Source organism: Quercus robur, chromosome 6 (assembly GCF_932294415.1).
Source record: "Quercus robur chromosome 6, dhQueRobu3.1, whole genome shotgun sequence".
NCBI classification, from domain to species: Eukaryota; Viridiplantae; Streptophyta; class Magnoliopsida; order Fagales; family Fagaceae; genus Quercus; species Quercus robur.
In genome coordinates, this window is record NC_065539.1 from 18,100,378 (window position 1) to 18,125,838 (window position 25,461).

Here is a 25,461-nt window from a genome sequence, read left to right on the forward strand (position 1 = left end):
CTCTAACATTTTGTAGCAGTATTTCTTGCCGTAAGCACGTGACACGCTCAAAATTCCTGCTAGGGCGTGTCAGCACAAGAAGGGTCTTAATTTGCCTATAAGTTGGCCTAAGGTGTGTTTCAATCAGGTCAGTCCTGACTCTCCTATCTCGGAATCATAGGGCTATAGTACAGTAGGAGCAATCCAGCCCAAGACACAAAAAGATCCATCACACCCAGTCTAACCCAAAATGAGAATAAAAGACTCAACCTAGCTAGCTATGATCAAATCACATTGAATTGCACAATTATCAGTCAATTTAAGGTAAGTGCGGTAAGGGTTTTGGGCAAAAAGCACCTGCGGTGTGATGATAAATATGACCTAAAACCACACCAAATTGCTTTGCGTACACCATCGAACACATGCAAAAGTGGATAAAAGGGAATCGATGAGGTTATCGAAAAACAGGTGATGAGGAAGTCTTCGATGGCCACGTTAATAACCTCTAAAAAGGGAAGTGTGCGAAGGAGTTATTTTTTCTCATTCCTTGTTACGGCGAGGAGCTTGTCCATTTATAGGCTAGGCTTGACCCGACTATGAGGCATGTGAATCCTTTGTCGTAGCCATAATTTTGATTGTGTTCGAAAACGGACACAGGTGTTGCCATCATGGGCAAACATGGCGGGACTGTGTTGGTCATGGACAAATAATTTCAGCCTTTGATCGATGTTCCCATGAACACAGCTAATGGGCTTCGCAGCTTCCAGCTTTCCCTTTTGGGCACGAGGACGAGGTTACCAAACATGGACATATCGGCTCATCTCATACATAGGTTAAATCAAATGGTTACCTTGGCCTATTCACTGATCCTTGATCTACATCATTTAGTCACTAATAAGATTGGACTATTGAACCAATTTATTGATTGATTTAATTGTCGTCTCACACATATAATGCACACCTATGACCTAACTATAACACGAAATGTACATATGAGTTGAGTCCAGCACATTTTCGGAGAAAGAAAGTGAGCTGGCCATGTTTTGTCGTGGGTTGCACTCGCACATGCCTGTCATAAGTGGTAGCACCAAAATCCAATGTATACATTAATATCGGTTCGATATAATTTCATTGATCTAGCCATAATTCAAATTTGTGCGCGGGTGGCTCACCCTGTAGAGTGAACACTCACGCGCGCGCTCACGTGCTCCACCACCCTCCTTATCTTAAAAATTAATGAAACCACCCCACGCAAGCAAGCGAGAAATATGTGATGTGAGAGCGAAGCGTGATTCGTGAATGAATGTTAAGCACAAATATACGTGTGAGCTAAACAGCTGAAGAGTGTCACATATATATTGGAAACGACGCCGTCTCCACTCTCTCATCCAATCCAAAAACCAAAAACCCCCCTCCCTCCATTTATAAGAGATAAAATAAAAATAAAAAAGCAGAGACCCCAGTGATGAGAAAAAAAGCTCTCTCCTCAGAAGATTTTGGAGCTCTCTGATTCAAAAATCAAATCTGAGAGCTAAGCTAAACAAAGCTAGGGTTTTGTGAATGGGGGAGCAAAGGAACCGTTGGAACTGGGAGGTGAGCGGGTTCGAGCCGCGGAAAACGTCGTCGTTTGAGCAAGGCGATTTCAGGTCCTCCGGTGCTGCACCACTGGTCCGGCGGTACTCGATCTCCGCCGCATCGACTTTGTCCCATTCCGAGTCTTCCAAGCACTCGCTCTCCTCCAAGCTTCAGCGATTGAAGGACCAAGTTAAGGTAAACAAAGTTTTACTTTACTTTATTTTATAGCATTGAAAAAAAAAAAAAAAAAATTTCACTGTTTGAGTTGTGGTGGTAAATTAGTGATAGTGTGTTTTTAGTAGTTTGCTATAATGGTGGTTGTTAAATAGTGCATTTTTGATTTAATGTGAAATGTTGGTGGTAAATCTCTTCCATACTTAAAAGAAAGAAAGAAAGAAAGTTGGGTTTCAGTTTCCTTAAATGGGTAAGTTTTTTGTTGTCGAATAGGGGAGCCTATTGGTAGGGAGTAATCATTATGGAGTGGACGCCATACCTATCGTATGTATCAAACAAAGAAGAAAAGTGTCCATAATTTTTGAATTTATTTCCAAGAATCTGGATTAGTTGGTAGATATGTTTCATTTTGAGAAAGTATAGGGACACGACTTTTGTGCTATCAGAGGTTGATTGTGACTGGTGGAGAAATAATGGTGGGTCCAAGTGAAAAAGATTGTCCACTTTGCAGTCGACCACTTCAGCATGTTGTGGCAAATGGCATGGTACTAGAAGAATTCTTTCATTTTTCTTTGACCCTGAAAACTTAGTTGTTTTTTTGAGAATGAGACCAAACAAGACCTCAAATTCATGTTTCTTTACTGTTTTTTAAAATTGGTTTTAGGAATTAGGAGTAACTTGAGCATAAAAGGGTTAGTATGTTTGCCTCTGCCAGCATTACAAAAAAAAAAAAAAAAAAAAATTCTTTCCTTTTTCAGAAGAAATATGATGCTGTTTATTTTTGCTGGCATATGTGATGAGATGGTAAACGTAAATCACGTGCTGTAATTAGTTTGCAGTGTTTCGTAAAGTCTCTTCCATGCTTAAAAAATAAAGAAATAAAGTTGGGTTTCAGTTACCTTAACTAGTAAAGTTTTTTGTTGTCGAATAAGAGAGCCTATTGGTAGGGAGTAATCATTATGGAGTGGACACCATACCTATCGTATCTATCAAACAAAGAAAATAGAAGAAAAGTGTCCATAATTTTTTGAATTCATTTCCAAGAATTTGGATTAGTTGATAGGTATGTTTTATTTTGAGAAAGTATAGGTACACAACTTTTGTGCTATTAGAGGTTGATTGTGATTGGTGGAGAAAAAATGGTGGGTCCAAGTGAAAAAGATTGTCCACCACTCATAGTCAACCACTTCAGCATGTTGTGGCAAATGGCATGGTACTAAAAAAATTGTTTCATTTTTCTTTTGATGCTGAAAATGTATTTGTTTTTGGAGACCAAACATAATCTCAAATTCATGTATTTTTAGGAATTGGGAGTAACTTGAGCATAAAAAGGTTAGTATGTTTGCCTCTGGCAGCATTACAAATATAATAAAATTAAATTCTTTCCTTTGTCAGAAGAAGTATGATGCTGTTTAGTTTTGCTGGCATATGTGATGAGATGGTAAATGTAAATCACGTGCTGTAATTAGTTTGCAATGTTTCGGAAGGGCAGAGGTGACTGGTAAATCATAATTTTTGTTGGAAGTCCAGGTTCAGTTAGTTGGGACAATGAAGGGGAGACTTGATGCCTTAAACTATAACTTTCGTCAATAATGTTTACTTTTAGAGAAGGTTCTATAATATTATATCTCTGGATTTGCTTTGATTGGTATCATTAATTTGTTGGGGTTTTGGGAATCAGTGCACTTGCTTCTGTGTCAATATCAATGTAAGCAATGGATTTGCTTATATGAAAAACATTGGTTAGTAGAATTGCCTTTTCTTAGGGGCTCTACATTGATGAAAGGTGACAAAATGATGAATCTAATCATGATTTTTAGATGCTAGGACATATGGATTAGAGGTGCATGAACTTTGCCTTAATAATTGGAGGTTCTTACAACTATCAGGGTTACTGGCTAGAGAAATTAAGAGCTAATAAACTACATTTAACATGAAACTTAGTAGGTTTCTCTTCATTTGAGGAGTCTATCTAGATTGTGTTGATTTGATGGCCAAAATTCCAGAGTGTCAAACTGCAAGGTAACTCAACTAACATCTCCTAGTGTTTCCAATGGAGATGTCCAAGATTCAAATCCCTCTACCCCCAACTATTGAATTATAAAAAATCCCAGTGTTAGATTGCAATTAATATTTCATTTGCCAATTGCCATTTTATCATGCAAGACTTGATATTTGCATGACTAGATTCACATGTAAACCGCATCAGCATAGAAGATGAAACTGAGAGTAAGATATTGATATCCACTTAAATCTTTTATTCTCATAACAGGTGAGATGCAGATTTCTCTGTCATTGGAAAGTTCTTTCACTTTGTTGACGCTAGAATTACAATAGTTGTGAACTATATTGGAGATCCTTTTTATTTCCTGTGGAACTTTATTCCTTGTCAAGCAAATCAAGAAGTGTTTAAATCTCTTCTAGAGCTTTCAAATCGTGATTTTTTTTTTGTTGTTTGCCTAGTAGGTGCTTTTTACATATGGTGTTTTAGTAGGTGTGTATGTGGAGCATGTGATAGTGTTACATGTTCTTCTTGTTGACAACCATATCTCATATTTTGGGCAGATTGCAAGAGAAGATTACTTGGAGTTGAGGCAAGAAGCAAATGAGCTGCAGGAATATTCAAATGCTAAACTTGATCGAGTTACACGTTATTTAGGTGTTCTTGCTGAGAAAACCCGTAAACTAGGTAAGGGTTTGTGAATTTAAGTATTTCATTTGATATATGTGGAGTGGATGGTATGAGACTGCTTTCCGACATTCATGAGTGATATTTTTGATATGGGTATAAGGATTTATATGTAATGCCACAATTATAAACTGTTTTGGTGGACATTTATTTCATCTTTAGATAGTTAATTTGTGAAAAATATGCCAGTCTTGATATGCATCATACCATCTTGTACTTATTTTGTAAGGTTTTCAGTATTTTCAATATCTTTTTTGGGTACAAATATCAGATCAAGTTGCCTTGGAAACTGAGGCTAGAATTTCTCCACTGATCAATGAGAAAAGAAAGTTGTTTAATGACTTGTTGACAGCCAAAGGTACTCTTTTGTGATTTTCCATTTCAAAAGTCTCTCTCTCTCACGTGCACACACACACACACACACTCACTCACATGCACATGTGTGTGCTTCTCAAAAAGATCATTTGATGGTAATTTTTATTAAAAAACCTAAGCTATTTGTTTCAGGTAACATAAAGGTATTTTGTCGTACCAGGCCATTATTTGAAGATGAAGGAACTTCTGTTGTTGAATTTCCTGATGATTGCACTATCCGTGTCAATACTGGTGATGATAGCATTTCCAACCCCAAGAAGGATTTTGAATTTGACCGAGTTTATGGACCTCATGTTGGACAAGGTAAGCATAACATTCATTTTTTTTTCTTAGTTGTTGCACCCTGGTTGTATGGTGTGAAATTATCATGCAATAGTTCATATTGTGTCTGGCCATGTTGCTTAGTATCTTTGGGGTTTTTTGTGCAGCTGAACTGTTCAGGGATGTTCAGCCACTGGTGCAGTCAGCTCTGGATGGATATAATGTTTCCATATTGTCTTATGGACAAACTCACTCTGGAAAAACACACACAATGGTTGCTCTCTCCCTCTCTCTCTCTCTCGTTTGTGTGTGATCTATTTATCTCCATGCATGTGATGCATTCTTTATGTTGCATACATATTTATACATGCATGAAAATGTGCTGCCTAGCCAGCTAATTTTAAGGGCTTCTAAGTTGGGGTTGTTCTGTTGTAAAGATTAGAGGGTTTTGCATTTTGAATTACCTCCTTTCTTTTTGGTCCCGCATAAGGGGTTACTTGGGAAGAAAGGTAAATGAGGGTATGGCCCTAGGTAGGGCCAAGTGGCATGCAAGGATTCATGAAGCTGACTCCAAGTTTTCAACTACTAGTTGGGATTAAGGCTTAGTTGACTCAAGTTGAGTAAAGTAGAATGATTATTAATTTTCACCATCTGACCGATTCCTCTTCTTGTGTGGTATATTCTTCTTCTCTCTCTCACCCACTTTAAAATGATCTGGAGAAATTTTGTATATGAAACAAATTGGAGCATACATTCATGTTTGACCCACTTGTGTGCACATTGCCGGGGTGCTTTTATCTTTTTTCATGTAAATTTCATGATATTGTCCTGGTAGGTTGCTTCTGATGTGCTTTTGCATTTTCTTTAGGAAGGATCTAGTCATGATCGTGGTTTATATTCTCGCTGTTTTGAGGAGTTGTTTGATCTAGCCAACTCAGATTCAACTTTCACCTCACAATTCAATTTCTCTGTTACAATTTTTGAGCTCTACAATGAACAGGTTCTCTTACTTACATAACTTATCTGTTGTAAAAATATTCTGATTTCTGATTTTGTTAGATGATAGTTTTAACATAGCACCATTGTGATGTTTTTGATCTAGACCTGTTTCATAATCTTTTAGGTTAGGGATCTGCTTTCTGAATCAGGGAGCACTTTACAAAAGGTCCAGATGGGATCACCAGACTCTATTATAGAACTCGTGCAGGAAAAAGTTGATAATCCATTGGAATTCTCTAGAGTTTTGAAGGCTGCTTTTCAGAGCCGGGGAAATGACATATCAAAGTTTAATGTTTCTCACTTGTATGGTCTTCACTTGGTGCCCTAAAAAATTCTTAAAATTTAGTTGAATTTTCCATATTGTTTCTGCTTTTAAGTTTATAATGGTTCTTTATTAGATTGTGGTTATACATTGACTTAACATAATTTTGGAAGAGTAAAAGTAAGCTGTCTTCTTCTCTTGGAAATGGAGTCCTGTCACATTGCTGTTATAAGATTGCCAGTTTGTCATGTAAAAAGACTTGTCCAATAAGTTCAGATGTATAGCTGTTCCTGAACTGCTTCTCCAATATGGTTTGTGCTCTATAGCAGCGAATGTAAAGCAAGTCTTCTGGTTGTTTTTCACATCTTTGCTGATTCAGTTCTTTAATATCTCATTTGAATACTTAGAAAAAGATTCTTGAAAAGTCTGTATGTTTTAGATTGTGCATTTTTGCACTTTTAATGAATCTTTACTTTATGAAGAGAACAATAAGAAAATGAAAGTCTAAGTTGTTTGCGACTTTTAGTCAGAATTAAATGGACAGAACCATCAAATCCACATGATTGTTTGCACTATTGATTTTTAAATGGGATATCAGATGGTAGATCCTTTTGGCTGTCAGCTGGGCAATGCAAAAGTGAGCATTGGGCCCATTCTTAAAACTTGAAATGGGAGATGTTTTCATCTTTTGTTTCTACTCTCAAAGGCAAATGATGTGGTTTTTAGAAGATTATGAAATTTATTTAGTTTCTTCTCAAATGTTTAACTTGATGTTCTTTTTTAAAGAAGATAGAACTTGTCAATTTCAGAAAGGGAAACATATGATATAGACAAAGTTTTCTAGTTATTCAGGTGTATATTTGTATGTGTGTGTCATTTACGTATGTCTATTACGTTAATGTTCTTTTTAATTTGTCTGTGTACTTTCTTGTCTCATTTGTTAGGATCGTCACAATACATATATATTATGGCAATTTGATTACTGGAGAGAACTCGTACAGCAAGCTTTCTCTCGGGGACTTGGCTGGAAGTGAGGGTTCAATTGGGGAAGATGATAGTGGGGAGCACGTGACAGACTTGCTGCATGTTATGAAGTCACTTTCAGCGTATGTCATCTTAGCTTATCCTAACTTGGACATGCTGCTTGCGTATCAAGCATAATATGCACTCTCTCCTTACAATGGGATTACTGGTCCTTGTACTATACATACACATTTACAAATGGTTTAATTCTTTGTTAATCTTACACCATTTAATTACTTTCTATTGGACTATGTTAGAATATTGATAATTTATCATGGTATTAGTGCTTGTGAACCTGAGTTTAAAATTTGTCTTGACTCTATCTTCCAATAGAAAAGTTTAAAATCCCACTTGTTGGGCCATGCTTAGTAAGGAGTTTGGACCCACGTGTGACGTGTGTTAGAATGTTGGTTAAACGATTAAATTCACAATTTTCTAACCACGTAATTTTTTGGGAGAATCGGTATTGTATCAGAATAAATTTGAAAAATCCTCCCATTGAATTATACGTTCTATTTGTTCGTAACACGCATGCCTAATTTTTTCTTGATAAGATGTTATTTACTATCTTATCCTTAAACTCAAATTTTGTATATAATTTTAGAGTGCAAAAAATATTTAATACACAATCGTTAAGTGGTGTAACATTTACAAAAGTTAAGTGTAACTTAAACCCAACCCTTTGTCTTTGTCTCTCTATATGTATGTATGTGTCTTGGTGTGATTGTTGCTTTATTACTTAATCAAGATTTTTACATTCATTTTCTGCCGTTTATAACAAAAAGATTTTTACATTCATTTAATGTTGAATTGATCGTGGTGGTGGGTGAGGTAGGGGAGGTTATTTGTTGTCCGATTCTTCTGTTTAAACTTTTGCAGCATATTCTCAACATGTGGAACTGTCATCATTCACTCTGGCCTTTCCCTTCTTATTGCGTTTTTTGTTACACATGTAGGTTGGGGGATGTTTTCTCATCTTTGACTTCAAAGAAGGATGTTGTTCCTTATGAAAATTCAATGCTTACACAGATACTTGGAGACTCACTAGGTATTCAATTCTCTTTCTAGTGTTATTGAAGTTATGCTAGCAGTTATTATAATCATATAATTGCAAGGGCAACAAAAACAGCTTTCGTGAGTAATGGTAGCAGTGGTAATTTTAGTACCATGCCTTTCTTATAGTGCTTTACTGCTCTTTGTTGTTTTTTAACGTTTAGATTGCCTCAGTTGATACTGAGATGAAGAGTAAACTATTCTTATGAGTAAATGTATAAATCTGATGGTAGATTTGCTGAAGGGACGCCTAGTTGGCATCATAGCCTCTTTGGTTTTAAAATGATATGAGGCCCATTTTTTTTTCTTCTTATAGGTAAAAGAAAGATATATATTAAAAAAACTGCTAAATGCAAAGTAGCACAAAGCATATCAAAAGTTACAAAAAAAGAGAGAGAAGCAAAAACATTAAAGAAGCACTAATTACAAAGAAAGAGAGAGCTAAGGAACAAAGGGAGAGAATCACTAGATGTGAGTCCCCGAGCCTTAGACCAATCAAAAAGGGAGCTAGAAAAGAGAGCAAGCAGTTGGTCATTTGATCTATCAATGTCCTTAAAAGTTCGTTGATTGCGTTCCCTCCAAATACACCACATTAAACACAACAGAACTAAATTCCAAATGTGAGATGAATGCTTCCCCAACCAATTTCACCTACTAAATAGAAAATCTGTCATTGAATGTGGGGGAACCCACGAAATCTCAAAAGTTCTAAAGACAAAGCTCCACAGCCTATAAACCTTTCCACAGTGTAACAACAAATGATCCATTGTCTCCCCACAACAACGACACATAATGTACCAGTCAACGAAATCAAAGCCCATAACTTGGAAGTTATCTCCTGTGAGAATCCTAACCCATGTGGCTGTCCAAACAAAGAAAGAGACACGCCAGGTTGCCTTAACTTTCCAAATACCTTTCCATGGAAAAACAACGGAGGAAGAACCATGTAACTTATGATAAAACGAATGGATATTAAAATCCCTGTTCTTCGTCAACTTCTGTCTCATACGATCACCATCCATCACTGAAGGTAAATTGGATGCCAAGAATCGAAAGAAATCATCCACCATATCCGCCTCCCAATCATTAGGACCCCGAATGAAATGAACATCCCAAGTTCTCCTATCCCCTGCTCCTTGGCATATCAAAGATGAGTCTACAGAAGCCGCTCTGTTATGAGGCCCATTTTTGACTTGGATTATTCTGTGTGTCTCCCTTCAAGCTGATTTCTAGTGCTGTAACCCTGTATAGAATCTTAAAACTTCCCCCATTTCAAATAGAGAAAAGTATGATTTTATGCTCATGAGTATGGTTTAAGTTTTAATCACTTTAAATATGTATATACCTTTTGATTATGATAGTCGATTTTTTTGTTAAGAGACTCAGTTCATGGAAGAGTTTCTTTGGCACCTTGTATTTAGCAGGACAAAGATTTTGATTTTACCTATCTAACTAGTTGGTAACCTGCACAATGCACAAGCAAGTTCAACATAATATAATTTTTTGTCTAAATATGAAATTTGATAATTATGGTAGTTATGAATAGACATTTATTATGATTGTGACTGTATATGAAACTATATATTCTAGCATTAAGCATTTATTATGATTGTATTTGTATATGGAATTTTATATAGTACTATTTAAAGAAAATATGATTTTCTTAGGTTCTAATGGAGGGTTTAAATATATAATACAATTTAAATTCAATCATAAAACATATATTAAAATAATTGTGTAAATTTGTGAGGCCTAAAAAACTTATGTGGCACAATATTATGAGGTCAACCAAAAGTCAAACGTCATGGGTAGATGAAGAGATTGTTTGTAAATTACTTTTGTGAACTAGTTTATGATAGGGTTCAATATAATCATTGACATACCGTGTTTTTACTTTTAAGTTGTTGGTTTTTCTTGGAGTTAAGGGAGGGGGTTTGTGGGCAAGTGTCAGTTGTTGGTTGTTGGTTTTGCATTTCAAGCTTAGGTAGAGATAGTGGCCCACATAGACAAATCCATGTTACAACTTTGGGTGTAAAACAATAGCTATCTTGAGATTCCTAGATTGCATTTTGTACTAAGTGTAAGATCCAATGGAAGCCTAAAATAATTTAGAATTGTAAACATTCTATTACAATAGGTCATACATATTAAATGAATATACTAATAAGTTGATTTGACATATGAGCAATATTGTTATACATTGAGTCATACATGTGGGTGTGTGTAGAAGGTGTTGGAATAATGGTTATATGATTAAATTCGCCACTTCCTAACAGCTTAAGATTTTGGAAGAATTGGTAATTTGTCATGGTATCAGAGCAATGACTTGGGTTTGAATTTTGCTTTCACTCTACCTCTCATTTAAAAAGTTGAAAATCCTACGTGTTGAGCCCCACTTATTAAGGGGGTTTTTGGGCCCACACATAAGGGGAGTGTTGGAATAATGGTTGAATGATTAAATTCACCACTTGAGCTTTTTGAAGAATTGTTAACAAAAGGATTTGCCAAATCTCAATAACTTGGAACCTGCAAACATGAATAATCATAGTACTAAACCCAACTTTCCTATTCACTAGATGGAAGGGTCCTGGATAAACCAAGCATATAGGGGCAGCTAGGGGAATGCCCTTAGTCTTAAATTTTTAAACCAACTATTACTCGTCTATTACAGGTCCTGTTGGGATAAGGCGCCAAATTCACTAAATCAAACTTAATGCTACCTGCCATATTGGATATGTTCTTGTTTTAATTTAGGGAGTAGTATCAGAAACACCTCTAAAGAGAACATATTCAATTGGATTTGTGGCAAGTTACAATAAACTGTCCCAAAAGTTCTCCTACTTCAGAAGCACATGGGTTTGCCTGAGAATTGTGATAAAGAAACACCAATCTTAAATTTTTTTAAAAAAATAGAGAACATATTCTGGGCCTCAGGTTCATTTACTTGTATTAGTATAGTGAGTAGATCCCCGCATAAAAGATTATCAACTATCAGCTCTATAAATGCAGCTAGTTGTTTTTTTTACTCCAGATGGTGGACGTTAACAATGTACTTGCGTTAGAGGCCGATTGGTCTGCATTAACATTCACATGCTTAAAGGAACTCTACCACACTGGCTTTTCTTCTTCTCATTCTCCCCTCTTTTCAGTGATCTTTAATAGAATTATCATTATTCTTTTTCGATGATTGAATTGTTACAACGAGTGGGGGAGGTGGGACTTGAACCCTGGTTTTACTCATAAAGGAGCCCAAGCGATGCTTTTGAGCTACAAGGCTCTTGGCATCTTTATTCTTTGGTCTTGTGAAAAGTTCTCTGCTTTTATTTTCATTCTTAACCAACAATTACTTTTTTATAAAATTTTATTCTTTTTGTAGGTGGAAGTTCGAAAACTTTGATGATTGTTAACATAAGTCCCAATGTAAAGAATTTGTCTGAGACATTATCATCTCTGAATTTCTCTAGCAGAGCCCGAAATGCTGTGCTAAGCCTTGGCAATCGAGATACGATTAAGAAATGGAGAGATGTTGTAAGTTCCTATTCTTAAAGACTAGGTGATAATGCTTATGCCTTGCTTTCATAAACTTGTTCATTCTGTAGAGAGAAACTTTGTGGCACTAGTTTTGATTTAATAATTTTAACCCGCATTTTGGTGATAACAGCTGGGTATGGACAGTAGGGTGCCATGAACTCCCATATGACCACTGAATGAAAACTTAAGAATGCTGCTGGGTGGCAAGGACCCCATGCCTAGAGAAAAACGTTCCAAAGAGATTTTTGTTTAAAAAAAAAAAAAAAAAAATTAAAAGGAGAAGCTACTCCCTTACAGTTTTAAGTGAGGAGTTGATTGGAGGATCTGATTTCTCCCAAAATAAATGTTGAGTCTAACAAAGTTAATTTACTACTTTATGGTTTTTGGGAGGAAGGACCCTATATCTTAGAGAAAAAAGTGCCACAGAAAAAATTTATGTAAAGATAATTATGTAGAAGAAGCTCTTGTACAGTTAAAGCTAGGGGTTGATTAGAGGATTCATTTTCTCTCCCAAATAAAGATTCCTAGTCCACAAAATGTAATCAATGCATTTTGGTGCACTGTACTTCCCAAAGAAATCACAGTTTTGACAGATTTTCTTCTCTAACATTTAGTTTGTAATGAATCTTGTAGGCGAATGATGCACGTAAAGAGTTGTATGAAAAGGGGAAAGAAATCCAAGATCTGACACAAGAGGTTTTGGGACTAAAACAGGCTCTTAAAGATGCAAATGATCAGTCTGTCCTACTCTTCAATGAAGTTCAAAAGGCGTGGAAAGTTTCTCTCACACTGCAGTCGGATTTAAAGGTTTTGTAACTACATGATTTTGGTATAGTTTTCCATTTCCATAATGAGTTATATGTTCACATGAAGTTTTGACATTGTCCCCCATGTTAGCTTATTGAATCTTATTTGGTGATTAGCCTCATATCTCCCCTTCACTCGATTTTGATGAAAAGTGCTAGTAATTTTTGGAAGGTATGCATACCAGTTGGATCAGGTTTTCAGGAGTTGAAATGCTCTTTTTTGATTCAGCCTTGTATGTTTGCTTAAATGGATCCCAAGTTGGATATGGCTTACTGATTAGTGCACACACGACACTCGTTTATGAATAGGTAAGCGATTTTACTAAAATGCACTGAAGCTGATGCAACCAATTTACATGGGGAGTGTACAAATGGCACAAACACCTAAGTAGCTAGCCAGCACTAACACTTACAGAAAAGAAAAAAGGAAAAATTTGATTAAGAAATGGAAGTGGAATAGGGAATGACAAATCCCAAAAGCAAATAAAAAACGCTCTTCAGGAAAGTGAGCTTGGTAAGGTGAGTGAACCATGCTATACTTTTGAAGGTTTATCTTATTCCAGCATAATACTCCACATAAACACATTCCAGCACACACAACACTTGTTTATGAATAGGTAAGCGATTTTACTAAAAGGCACTGAAGCTGATGCAACCAATTTATGTGGGTAGTGTACAAATGGCACAAACACCTAAGTAGCTAGCCAGCACTAACATTTACAGAAAAGAAAAAAGGAAAAATTTGATTAAGAAATGGAAGTGGAATAGGGAATGACAAATCCCAAAAGCAAATAAAAAACGCTCTTCAGGAATGTGAGCCTGGTAAGGTGAGTGAACCATGCTATACTTTTGAAGGTTTATCTTATTCCAGCATAATTCTCCACATAAACACATTCCAGGCTAACCTCTTTCATCAAACTTTGCATGCTAAATCTTAGAAACCTCAGAGACCCAATAATGTAGTAAGACATGATCTACATACTCCTCATTCCTTTTACACTATGTATCATTAATCCCAATGTGTTTTAATAACCTTCCTTGAGGATTTTCTGGAGGGCTTCTATACAAACAATGAAAAGCTCCTCAGTGGAAGTGTGAGTTCACCAAATTTCATTCCAAGGAACATGTCTGCGGCAGCCAACAAAGGCCTTATTTTAAAAAGCCAACCACAAATAATTAGTACTACTGTGCTGCCAACCTCATGTATGTTCTCAAACCCCCAGCACCTTAGTTCCCTGCAAGAGCTCAAAATAAATTAACATGGTGTGCACCTCTCAATCTTGTAGAGTTATTTCAAAAATTAGGACACCCATGCAAAACCCCTGCAGACAAGCTATCTTGTTTACCACTGTAGTGTCCTTGTCTGCCAAGTAGAAGGATTTGTAAACTAAACTCTTTAGCATGTCTCTGTGCACCACATCTCATGGCAGAAATGAACCCTACTGCCATCCCTCCCACTGTAAAAAAAGGTGCAACTCAAAAACCCCTCCCACCCTGTTCACTGATTAGCTTCAAGACTCTTACTGGGAACTATATTACTATGGGGCAATCTTTTTCATGTTTTCTGCTGGTACAGGATGGTTAAGATGCTGTATAATCTTGCTTTTTATTTCTTAATGTATGTCATGTAGATTTGAGTGAACTTCTTACGTTTGAGTGGTACTTATGTGGTATTTAAATGATTGGTAATTTTACACTTTTTAGTAGCTCTGAAGCGAAGTTTACTATATTTGTTTGCCCAATAGTTTGCAGTTAAATTTATTTCTTAGCTTGTCAGAACGTTTGAAATTATATTTTTTTTGTTAATTATGTTGTTTCACTGGGGTTATGTAAGTGGTGTTTTAATTAGCTCAACAGCAAAGTCTGTGTTCCAAATTGGTCTTTTACTGTCCTTATCAAAAAAAAAAAGAAAAAAAGAAAATGGTCTTTTACTGTCAGGATAGATCATATTGCTTGTTCAGTTAAGCATGTCAGTGAGCCGTTTCATTATCTTATCTGATGCAGTCAGAGAATATTATGCTGGTGGATAAACTTAAGATTGAGAAGGAGCAAAATGCTCAGCTCAGAAATCAAGTTGCTCAACTATTACAGTTGGAGCAAGATCAAAAAATGCAGATACAGCAGCGAGATTTGACAATTCAGACTTTGCAGGTTGGTCTCCCCCCCCCCCCCTCCTCCCTTTTTTGATTTTTTAAAGTACACAACTGACATGCTTGAATAGGACCGAACCTATGATCTTATCCTTAATCCGTTACATGTGGGGGGAGGAGATTGACACAGGACAGAAGCTTTAGTAGGCTCTAATATTGGTTTTGATGTAGGATCTTTTAAATACAGCACCAAATTGGGATTCTTAAATGGGGTTTGATGTTTAATTGATTATGTAGGATTAGGTAATAAAAAGAATGGATTGAGTGAATCTTGAGGGAATTTGTTGGCTGTTTTTAGTTAAAACAGTAAATTGAACAAGAAGAAAAGAAAGATAAAACCCTAGGCAATCACACCTAGGTTTCCTAAGCAATCAACACTTAGGAAAAAGAAGGTATTTGCACTATTGTAATATTGTTAAATCCAATCTCTCTATATGTTTTATTAATTACATGAAGCCTTTATATAGGCTATTACCAATCCCTTTCCTAGAAAGACTAGGGCTTCTAATTTTCTAAATGACCTTTTTTTCGTAGAAAGATTAGGATTCCTAATAACAAAGAAAAGTAATTAAGGACTTATAAATGGAATAGAAAAAGGACCCAAAACATAAAATAAGATTCATGGACCTTTGGTATGCACATTACAGCCTATTCTAGAAAATCCAGAAATTACTGAACTTATTTAGGAAAGCTTAACTAACAACTTCCAAAAGTAAAGAAGCTAAATACAAAGACTCAATAATAACTAAACTTGGTCCAGGGACCATTGGCATATTGTTAATCTTAGGTTGATATATGGGTTGCTAAATATAAGGCTTTTCTCACGTATGATAGATTAAACAGGTTCTCTTGGAAGTTTTCATGCACTGTATTGGACTATATTTTCAAAATGTTAATCTAATATTGATATATACATCACAATTATATGGTTACTTATCTACTTATCAAAAAAAAAAAAAAATTATATGGTTAATTATCTAGTGAATGATGGTAATGACTTATAATTGATGTCACTTGACAATTCCTTTAACAATTTTTTTTATAGGTCAATTACATATGCACCTAGTGGGTCTTGAACCATTGACCTCACCTTCCATCCATTATTATGAGAGAAGGATGTGCCAGTTGAGCCATAGCTCATTGGCACAATTCCTTGAACAGTGTTGCTACATCTTCCTTATGACGGGACTATATTAAGAAACCAGAGATCTTAACTTACAAACCATTGAAAACGTTAATGAATTGCAAGAAATGCTAACCGGAAAAACTCAATTCACTTATTTTTTTTATTTCAAGTTAACTGAAAGTGTAAGAAACAATGATGAATTGTTATTGCTGAACACTATTCTTACACATTCAACACCAATCTATTATTATCTGCATCCCTTTGTAATGAGATAGTTTCTGAGTTTCTTGTATTTGGTCTAAGGAAACAGTGGGGTGGTAATTTGGCAGTTGGTCTTTTACTGATTGGTTGTTTGATAAGGAGACTCATCATATTTTTGGATAGTTGTCTTATAACTTTTCAGTTGTTATTGGACTAGTTTGGTACTTTCTCATCCTCAAGTATTTTGAACATGCATGTGAGTTTCACTTATATGGGACTTTCGGCTTTTAGTGACAATTTAACTGAGTTTGTATATTTTGCAATTTCATTAACATAAGTCGCATTTTGACCATATTATCCTAATCAAGAAATTGCTTCCTTACATGTTTGCATCTCTTAAGTATTTCTTATTATCTCCTTTCTGATGTAGGCCAAAATTAAAAGTGTTGAATTGCAACTCAATGATGCTCTTCATTCCACTGAAGCCAGGTCAACATCTGGCTCAGAAGGGCCTGGAGTTTTATCTTCTAAGGCAACTGAGGATGGCATAGATTCTTCGGCAGTGACAGTGACCAAGAAACTTGAAGAGGAACTTAAAAAACGTGATGCACTAATTGAGGTCTGTATTACTTAATACTTTGGTTATATTATCATTCAAAAGGTTGCTTAGCTAGATTCTTATTATTTGTGGATTTTAGTTGTTAATGTGAGGGGTCTCTTACTATCATTCTCAAGGTTCCTTAAATAGATTCTTACTATTTGCGGATCTTAGTTGTAAATGTGAGGGGTCTCTCAGAATTATTTTGGCCATCTATCCTTGCTCTCCTTGCTACACTCCCGCCATTATCATGGTCAGTTGTGCACCTCTGCACCTTTTAAATGAAATATTTACTTATAAAAAAAAAATCTATGATTTTCAAGATTGTGCAAAAGCTGGTTTCTATTTGAGTTTTTATTAGATATTTAGGGGATTTTTTATTTTTGGAAGGGGCTCATACTATCATACAAAAGGTTGCTTAACTAGATTCTTACTATTTGTGGATCTTAGATGTAAATGTGAGGGGTCTCTCAGAATTGTTTTGACCAGTTATCTTTGCTCTCCTTTCTACGCTCCCACCATTATTATGGCCAGTTGTGCACCTCTGCACTTGTTAAATGAAATATTTACTTACAAAAATAATCTATGATTTTCAAGATTGTGCAAAAGCTTGTTTCTATTTTGAGTTTAGATTAGATACTTGGGGTCTTTTTGGGGAGAGGGGAGGGGGGGGAGGGGAGGTGTTAAGTAGATACTTGGGCTTTTATTGTTATCATAATAATTTTTATAATAATACATAGTCAATCTAGTGTTGGCAGAAGTGTGTATGGTGTCAAGGGTGGCACTTTAAACATTTTTTTTTTCCTCTTAAGTTTTATTTGTTTATTTAAATTTAGCACGAAGCTAAGAAGCGTAAATACAACACGATACAAGACACACTGGCATGATAATTTTTTAAAAATTAGGATGACATTTTGGGTAAACAATCTTCTAGGCATTTTTTGTGTTTATTTTAATGTTCAAAATAATTAATAATTATTAATAACTTCAAAAAACATAGCAAAATTAATTCAAAACCAATAATAGATAGCAAAGTGTTTTTTTAGGTTAGGTGTGGAAGTCACTAGTTACCATTCTTGTGCTTTATTTTTTGTCTTTGCCTTTGGTGTATATTTTGATTCAACCATGTACTTTATATTGATTATGGCTATCAATATCATATTTTTGTATATCAAAGTACATTATCTAGTCTTCCTACCTTATTATTTACCTCTATTCACCATTCCCCCATATGTGGTTAATAGACTAGAAAGATTGTAGTGGGGTTTTTGGTGGGGAGATTTGGTTGATGATTTCCAATTTTATATGGAAGATTGGAATACTGTGTGTTCTCCAATACAACATGGGGTTTAGAAAGTTTAGCACTTTCAATCAGGCCCTTCTAGGCGAATGGTTATGGAGGAAGATAACCACTTGTGGAGACAGGCTGTTGCCTTGAAGAATGGGAAGGAATAGGGTCGTTGGTCAACAAAATGGGCGTGTAGTAATCACGGTTGTAATTTATGGAGGAGTATTAGGTCAGGTTGGGATAGATTTGGCATGATAAGTGGAGTGGGAAACAGTCTTGAAAGAGGTGTTCCCAGATTTGTATGGATTTGCAGCTGATAAAGGTACCTATAATAACTCTTAGTTGGAATGTCAAAATTGGGAGAGCACATGATCTTAGAATGTCAGGTTCACGAGAGCTTTCAATGATTCAATCTTGTTCAAATAAACGTGTTCTAGGATCATTTTAGGATGGAAGTGAGTCCATCTTTCACCAGAGCCAATGTTATGAAATATGTTCTCACAGCCTGACTATGCCTTTGGATTTATAGCAATGACCTATAGCAGAATCCATTTTTCCTGAAAGACTTGCACCATCTTGCTCTCTTAAATGTCATTATGTTCTGATAGGATCATTTATATTCTGTTGTTGCAGAGGTTACATGAAGAAAATGAGAAGTTGTTTGATAGATTAACAGAAAAAGCATCTTTGCCTGGATCGGCCCAGGTAGATTTTCTCTTGCTCAGAATGGAATAATTGTGCATCTCTATCCAGAAAAGGGAAATTTTTGCCTTGAAAAACTGTTAAAACTTCTCGGTCATTTTGTATTGTTTTTAATATATTTTCTACCTGATCCTTTGTCAAGTTTGTTAGGTAATGAATTTTTTGTAACTATATTGCTCTCCTTTTAAGATTGCTGGGCGCTGGAGTGACAAAGTGGATTTATTTTGTGGAATTGTGCTCCAGTGCTCCATCTAAATGGTGGTTCTAGACTTCTAATCTCTTTATCTTTCTTTTCAGGTGTCAAGTCCATTATCCAGAGGACAGGTGAATTTTCAGCCTCGGGAGCAGGGGAGGTATAACTTTAATTTGACATTGATATTGCTTGTTATTGTTGTGTCTTATTCTCTTTAATATCTGCTCATTTGATTTCTCTGTCCTTGTTTTTAAAAAAGGATCGATAATAATAGCAATAATAAAGGACGTTCAATGGATATTATTCCTCTGCCATCGGCAGCAGAAAAGAGTGATGGCACAGTTGCTTTGGTGAAATCGGGCTCTGAGAAAGTTAAAACAACCCCTGCAGGAGAGTATCTTACTTCTGCCTTGAATGACTTTGATCCTGAACAATATGACAGCCTTGCTGCCATTTCAGATGGGGCAAACAAGCTTTTGATGCTGGTATGCTTAGTCATTCTGTCTACAATCCTTTCAGTTTACTGTCACATTATTATTCATGCGGTGATAATGTGTTTTCCATTTCAAAATGGGGAAGAAGAGCCCTTCTGTAATTTTTCAGAGATGTTATCATAGGGAAAGTAATATAACAAATGATGTTTATGTCATGACAAGCACTACATATGTACTCTCTTAATCCTTAATTAACACCCCCCCCCCCCCTTTTTTCTTTTCTTTTTTTTTTTTACATGGAATAAGATTGTGGAATTTCTAACAATTTGAATAATCATAATACTGGTCTTTTATATCTTTATAAATATGGTATGATTTAGTTATGTAATAGAGATTATTAACCTTTAATTTATAAAAATGCTTATTTTCTTTTAGATGCTTGATATTGTTGTAACTTCCTCAGGAATAGTCTTCTCTAATTTTTGTATAACATGGGGGCACCAGAAAGGCTCTAACAAGTTCTGACATTGGGAATCTGCTTGTTGTAACTGGGCTATTTCATGATTGTTCTTTCTGATGCCTGAAACATTCTTTGGGTGGGGTGAATGGATTAAAGACTTATTTTCAAGGGTTGAATTGAAATTTTTTGGAGTGATTTCAAACATGTGCATCATGAATATTATATCTAACTTTGGTTCATTATGGAATTCTGTGGAAGTGTGTGCGTGTGCGTGTGCGTGTGTATTTGGCAGTTTTGTACCATAATTCTGACAATGAGTGCTTATATCCTGAAAGAGAAGCAGTTTGATTAAAATAAATCATTGTTTTGGCTAAAGAGTTATGGATGGCTTGACAATTAATTTAACTTCAAATTGACTAATAAGAGTGGCTGCCCAATTTCAATTTTGCAGGTTTTGGCTGCAGTCATTAAAGCAGGTGCTTCTAGAGAGCATGAAATACTTGCTGAAATTAGAGATGCGGTTTTCTCATTTATCCGTAAAATGGAACCGAAGAGGGTAATGGATACCATGCTTGTTTCCCGTGTTCGAATTTTGTATATTAGATCTTTGCTTGCTAGGTCACCAGAACTGCAATCCATCAAGGTAATGAAATTCCAGATCTTACCTCTCCCCTTAAAGCATTTTCTTTCCTTTTCCAGTTTTTACTGAGTGTAGTTTGTATCTGTTCTTTTGGTATGTAGGTTTCTCCTGTGGAGTGCTTTCTAGAAAAGGGCAATAGTGGACGCAGTAGGAGCTCCAGCCGGAGTAACAGCCCAGGAAGATCTCCTGTGCGCTATGTTGATGAGCACATCCATGGCTTTAAAGTGAATATAAAACCAGAAAAGAAGTCTAAGTTCTCATCAGTTGTTTTAAAAATACGAGGAATTGATCAGGTTGCTGCTATTGTAGTCTTATATTTTTTAATTCTTCTTTACTTTTATTTATTATTTGATTTGATTTGATTTTTAATTCTGGCTATGAAGGTAAACATGTTTTCTCCTCACCCAATGCAGAGACATGCATGTTTAGATATGTTATGTAAGACTAAAATTTCAAATGTACAGGATAGTTGGAGGCAGCAGGTAACTGGTGGAAAGCTTAGGGAAATACAGGAGGAAGCGAAAATTTTTGCAACTGGAAACAAAGCTCTTGCTGCTCTCTTTGTGCATACTCCTGCAGGTGAGCTGCAGCGCCAAATTAGATCCTGGCTGGCGGAGAGCTTTGAGTTTCTGTCTGTTACTGGAGATGATGCGTCAGGGGGGACAACTGGTCAGTTGGAGCTCCTTTCAACAGCTATTATGGATGGTTGGATGGCTGGACTTGGTGCTGCACTGCCTCCCCATACGGATGCTCTGGGACAGCTTTTATATGAGTATGCAAAGCGGGTCTACACTTCTCAATTGCAGCACTTGAAGGTATGTCTGGGTCTTAGGTGGGACATATTCTTGAGAAGCTGTTTTTTATGATAATATAAATTATGTATACAGTTCTTTAGTCTACTTTGTGTCTGTTATACATGAAGTAGTCTTTCTGTTTCTTCAATAAAATTATTCTTACCTATCAAAAAGAAATCTGTATCAAGTCAATTTGATGATATTTGCGCCAGCTCCTGTGGCTTTTGACATTGGCATGATATGAAGGTTTTATAGTTGTCCTCTCTAAAAGTTTTCCTGACACTATTTTCTCATTTTTTTATCAGGATATTGCTGGTACCTTGTCAACAGAAGAGGCACAAGATGCAGTGCAAGTATCAAAGCTGCGTTCAGCTCTGGAGTCTGTTGATCACAAAAGAAGAAAGGTAGTCATATTTTTTCAACCATCATCTTTTTCTTCATCTCTATGAATGTCATAATTAGCCATTTATTTTAAGTTTTCACCCGAGAAAGTATCACTTATAACCTTTTCTCATGTCTTAGTATCCAGGTAATTACTGGTTTTTTTAGTTGTTGTGGACTTATATATTACTTAGGGATAATAACATTTTACCACCCTAAACTATACCCCCTTTACACTTACTACCCTAAACTTTCAGCACGCACGATTACCACCCTAATCTATTACATTTGTTTCACTTTGTACCCTACTGTCAATTGGATTGTTAACTTAGAAAAGAAAAAACTAAATTTCCCCTCATGTGACCTCTACTTGGCACCACATGAAAAGACTAAATTTCCCCTCCTCAATCCCTTAAAACAAAGGTTATGTGGCATCACAAGGGTTAAATGTGTTAAAAGATTTTGTTTTAAGGGATTGAAGAGGAGCAATTTGGCCTTTTCATGTGGTGCCATGTATGTAAAGGTCATGTGAGTCGTATGACATACTTTTCTGTCCAAGTTACTAGCCTAATTGACGGTAGGATGCAAAGTGAAACACGGGTTGTAGTTTAGGCTGGTAATTGTGCATTCTGAAAGTTCATGGTGATAAGTGTAAATGGGGGATAGAGTGGTAAATTGTAATTTCCTCTGTTATTTAAAATTAAAAAAATTTGTACATCTGAAATCCCAGACAAAATATGGATTAAAATTCTACTAGATATTTAGGTTAGACAGAAGACCAATTTTTGTGTATGTAGTGCTTAAAATCTTACTAGGTCTGGTGCTCCTCAGTCTCTACTCAGATTTTGGTGTTTCTTAATTCCCACTTTCTTTTAGGGTAAAGATTTATTCTTTTAGGGTAAAGATTTATGTGTCGGAAAGTTGCAATTCTGCTCTGTTTAAATCATATATTCACTTAACATCTTCTAGTATATTTTCTTTTGTTTGAATTACGGCTGTGTTTGGTTTGGGTGAATATATTTTCTGGATAAGAAATTATTTTCAAGCGTTTGATTTCTTTCCTGAAAATACTTTGGAAGTGTTTGGTTGCGTTCCTAAAAATGCTATGGAAAACATATTTTCTACTATTTTCTCGTATTTTCTTATCTCCCAAGCACATATATAATAAAAAAGGAAGATTTTAGATATTAAAATATCATGATTGGGGTGGTGGAGGTGGTTGGCCATAGGAGGGACGTTAGTGGGAGGTTGGTGGTTGGGGGGTGGAGGTTAAAATTGAGAAGTTTTGGGTGAGGCTGAAAATGGTTTACAGAAAATGAAATCGTAAAATTCACCATTTTCCGTTACCCCCAAACACTTGTAAATGTGGAAAATATTTTCCAAAAATCAATTTCCGTCAAACCAAACATGGCACATTTCAAATTAGATCTCCAATAGATCAATAGTGTTATTGTCATTTGTCACTGCACTTGTTAAATCAAAAGGTTTCTGCTCAGTTGCTCATCTTGTTAGACTGCTTATATCTTCTGCTGTCCTGCATCTTGCTCTTAAGGAAGTTGCTGACTCTTCTTATTAGCTTTTTATCTAGTTCTGAAGTTGCTTGTCTTGTGTTTGACGGAAGATTTAGTAAGCCCACTATTACAGTTGGGCTTTAAATTCCATTCTTTGTCTATCCCTTTGTATAGATCAGAGTTACTGAATTTATTCATTTTGTGCCATGACAAATATGTTCTAATACCTACTATATTTATGCCTGAATATAAATTTTCAATGGCAGTATTGTGATGCCATTTTTATTTTTCATGTTTACAATCAGCTTTTGCAACAAATGAGGGGTGATATAGCGTTATTAACACTGGAAGATGGTGGTTCTCCTATTCAGAATCCTTCTACTGCAGCTGAAGATGCACGATTGGCATCTCTAATTTCCCTTGATGGCATATTGAAGCAAATCAAGGTTTTTGCCCTTTTTCAAAACTAGTTTAGTGCTTTACTTGATAATTTAATGTGGAATGCAAACAAGCAGCATCCTAAATATATATTGACCAGGATATAATGAGGCAATCCTCTGTTAGCACCTTGAGCAAAAGTAAGAAGAAAGCACTGCTTGCATCATTAGATGAACTTATGGAACGGATGCCTTCCCTTCTTGATATTGATCATCCATGTGCACAGAGGCAAATTGCTGATGCTCGCCGTGTGATTGAGGTTTGTAAAAGTTTTGCATTTGGAGGAGATAATTTTTTTTTCAACTCTTGTTTCCTGTTTGTTGGGTAGGGGAATCGCATGGATTGTTGTAGATCTCTCTCTCTCCCTCTCCTAGAGTGCATTGTTGTAGATCTGCATGTTAGAAAAAAGTTTTTGATAAATTTACGAGGACTGTTACAGTTAAGAGAAAACAGGCATACATTTGATGGACGATAATGTTGTTCAAATCTTTTTCCTTTTCATGCACCTCCAGGAAGCAAAAAAAGGAAGATAATCTTCATTTTTTTGGAATGAACTTAAGTTGTATTGTGGGTATGGAAACAAATAACTGAATTTGTGAAAGAAACAAAATGTGCTTAGTGCAATTCATGTGGAATAGTAATGCTCTTAATTTTTTGTTCACTGCCAACTTCTAAATATGAAGAAAGGAGCTTTTTGGTGGGGGGGCAATCAAGACACTATCGGTTGATCTGGGTTTTGTATGAGACTGCACTAATATATTTTCATCCCTTATCTAGAATTTCAATTTGCCCTACATTGCTGCAGGCAATTCCGGAAGAAGATGACCACCTTCAAGGGACATCACATGCTTGCAGAGCATCTGCAGATTTGGGGTCTGGTTCTGAAGTCGATGTGGCTCAGTGGAATGTCTTGCAGTTTAACACAGGCTCAACAACCCCGTTTATAATTAAATGTGGTGCAAACTCAAATTCCGAACTGGTTATTAAAGCAGATGCCAGGGTTCAGGAACCTAAAGGTGGTGAGATAGTGAGGGTTGTTCCAAGACCATCTGTTTTGGAAAACATGAGCTTGGAAGAGATTAAACAGGTGTTCTCTCAACTTCCCGAGGCTCTAAGCTTGCTTTCCTTAGCAAGGACTGCAGATGGAACTCGAGCTCGTTATTCTAGACTGTACAGAACTTTGGCCATGAAAGTTCCTTCACTGAGGGATCTCGTTGGTGAGCTTGAAAAGGGGGGAGTACTGAAAGATGTGAGATCATGATTGAAATTTTTTGTTGTGAAATGATTTTAGGCCTTGTGCTCGATTGTCTTATGCGAGGTCTGTTTGTATCAGTTTGGGGGGTTTGTCCAGTTTGGCGTTGTAATATATAGCGTGGCTCGCCTGGCAACTGTCTCTTTGCCAATTCTAATTGTTATTTTGCCGTAATGGGGATTGTATACACGTTTTGTATTCACGTATTCGATATGAGAGTCATCGCTGATTTTTGTATCAATTTTTCCTGTAAATTACTGAAGCTTCTTGTGAATACATCGCTGCCTTGTTTTACCCATCTATTTCCTTTTATTCTTATTAAACTGTCAAATTTTAATTGTCCTTAAATATAGTATTAAAATTTAAATATTTGATCCTTAAAGTTTTGGAAACTGTGTGATGTTGATACTTGCCTTTAATTGTCTAAATTAACTACTGAAATTAGAGTTGTGAATAGGTTGAGTCAAGTATTAAAAGCCATAATCTTTTCATTTAATTTTATTGAACACAAGTTGAGTTTGAGGTTATCACTAAGTTAGATTAAGCATTCAATTTTGGTCTTTATA

At 35.9% G+C, this 25,461-nt stretch overlaps 1 protein-coding gene across 1 annotated transcript; it reads left to right on the forward strand.

Moving 5' to 3' along the window:
- The first annotated feature begins 1,397 nt into the window (after nt 1–1,397).
- LOC126733073 (kinesin-like protein KIN-14B) lies at nt 1,398–25,197 on the forward strand. Its single transcript, XM_050436198.1, has 23 exons — nt 1,398–1,749; nt 4,294–4,417; nt 4,689–4,775; nt 4,925–5,095; nt 5,221–5,327; nt 5,922–6,053; nt 6,177–6,355; nt 7,259–7,420; nt 8,294–8,385; nt 11,767–11,918; nt 12,555–12,728; nt 14,732–14,878; nt 16,635–16,823; nt 18,724–18,795; nt 19,090–19,145; nt 19,245–19,470; nt 20,331–20,522; nt 20,621–20,812; nt 20,984–21,334; nt 21,619–21,717; nt 23,511–23,651; nt 23,744–23,902; nt 24,449–25,197. The coding sequence occupies exons 1-23, from the start codon at nt 1,540–1,542 to the stop codon at nt 24,902–24,904; spliced, it is 3,870 nt and encodes a 1,289-aa protein (XP_050292155.1). The 5' UTR covers nt 1,398–1,539; the 3' UTR covers nt 24,905–25,197.
- Nucleotides 25,198–25,461: the final 264 nt, after the last annotated feature.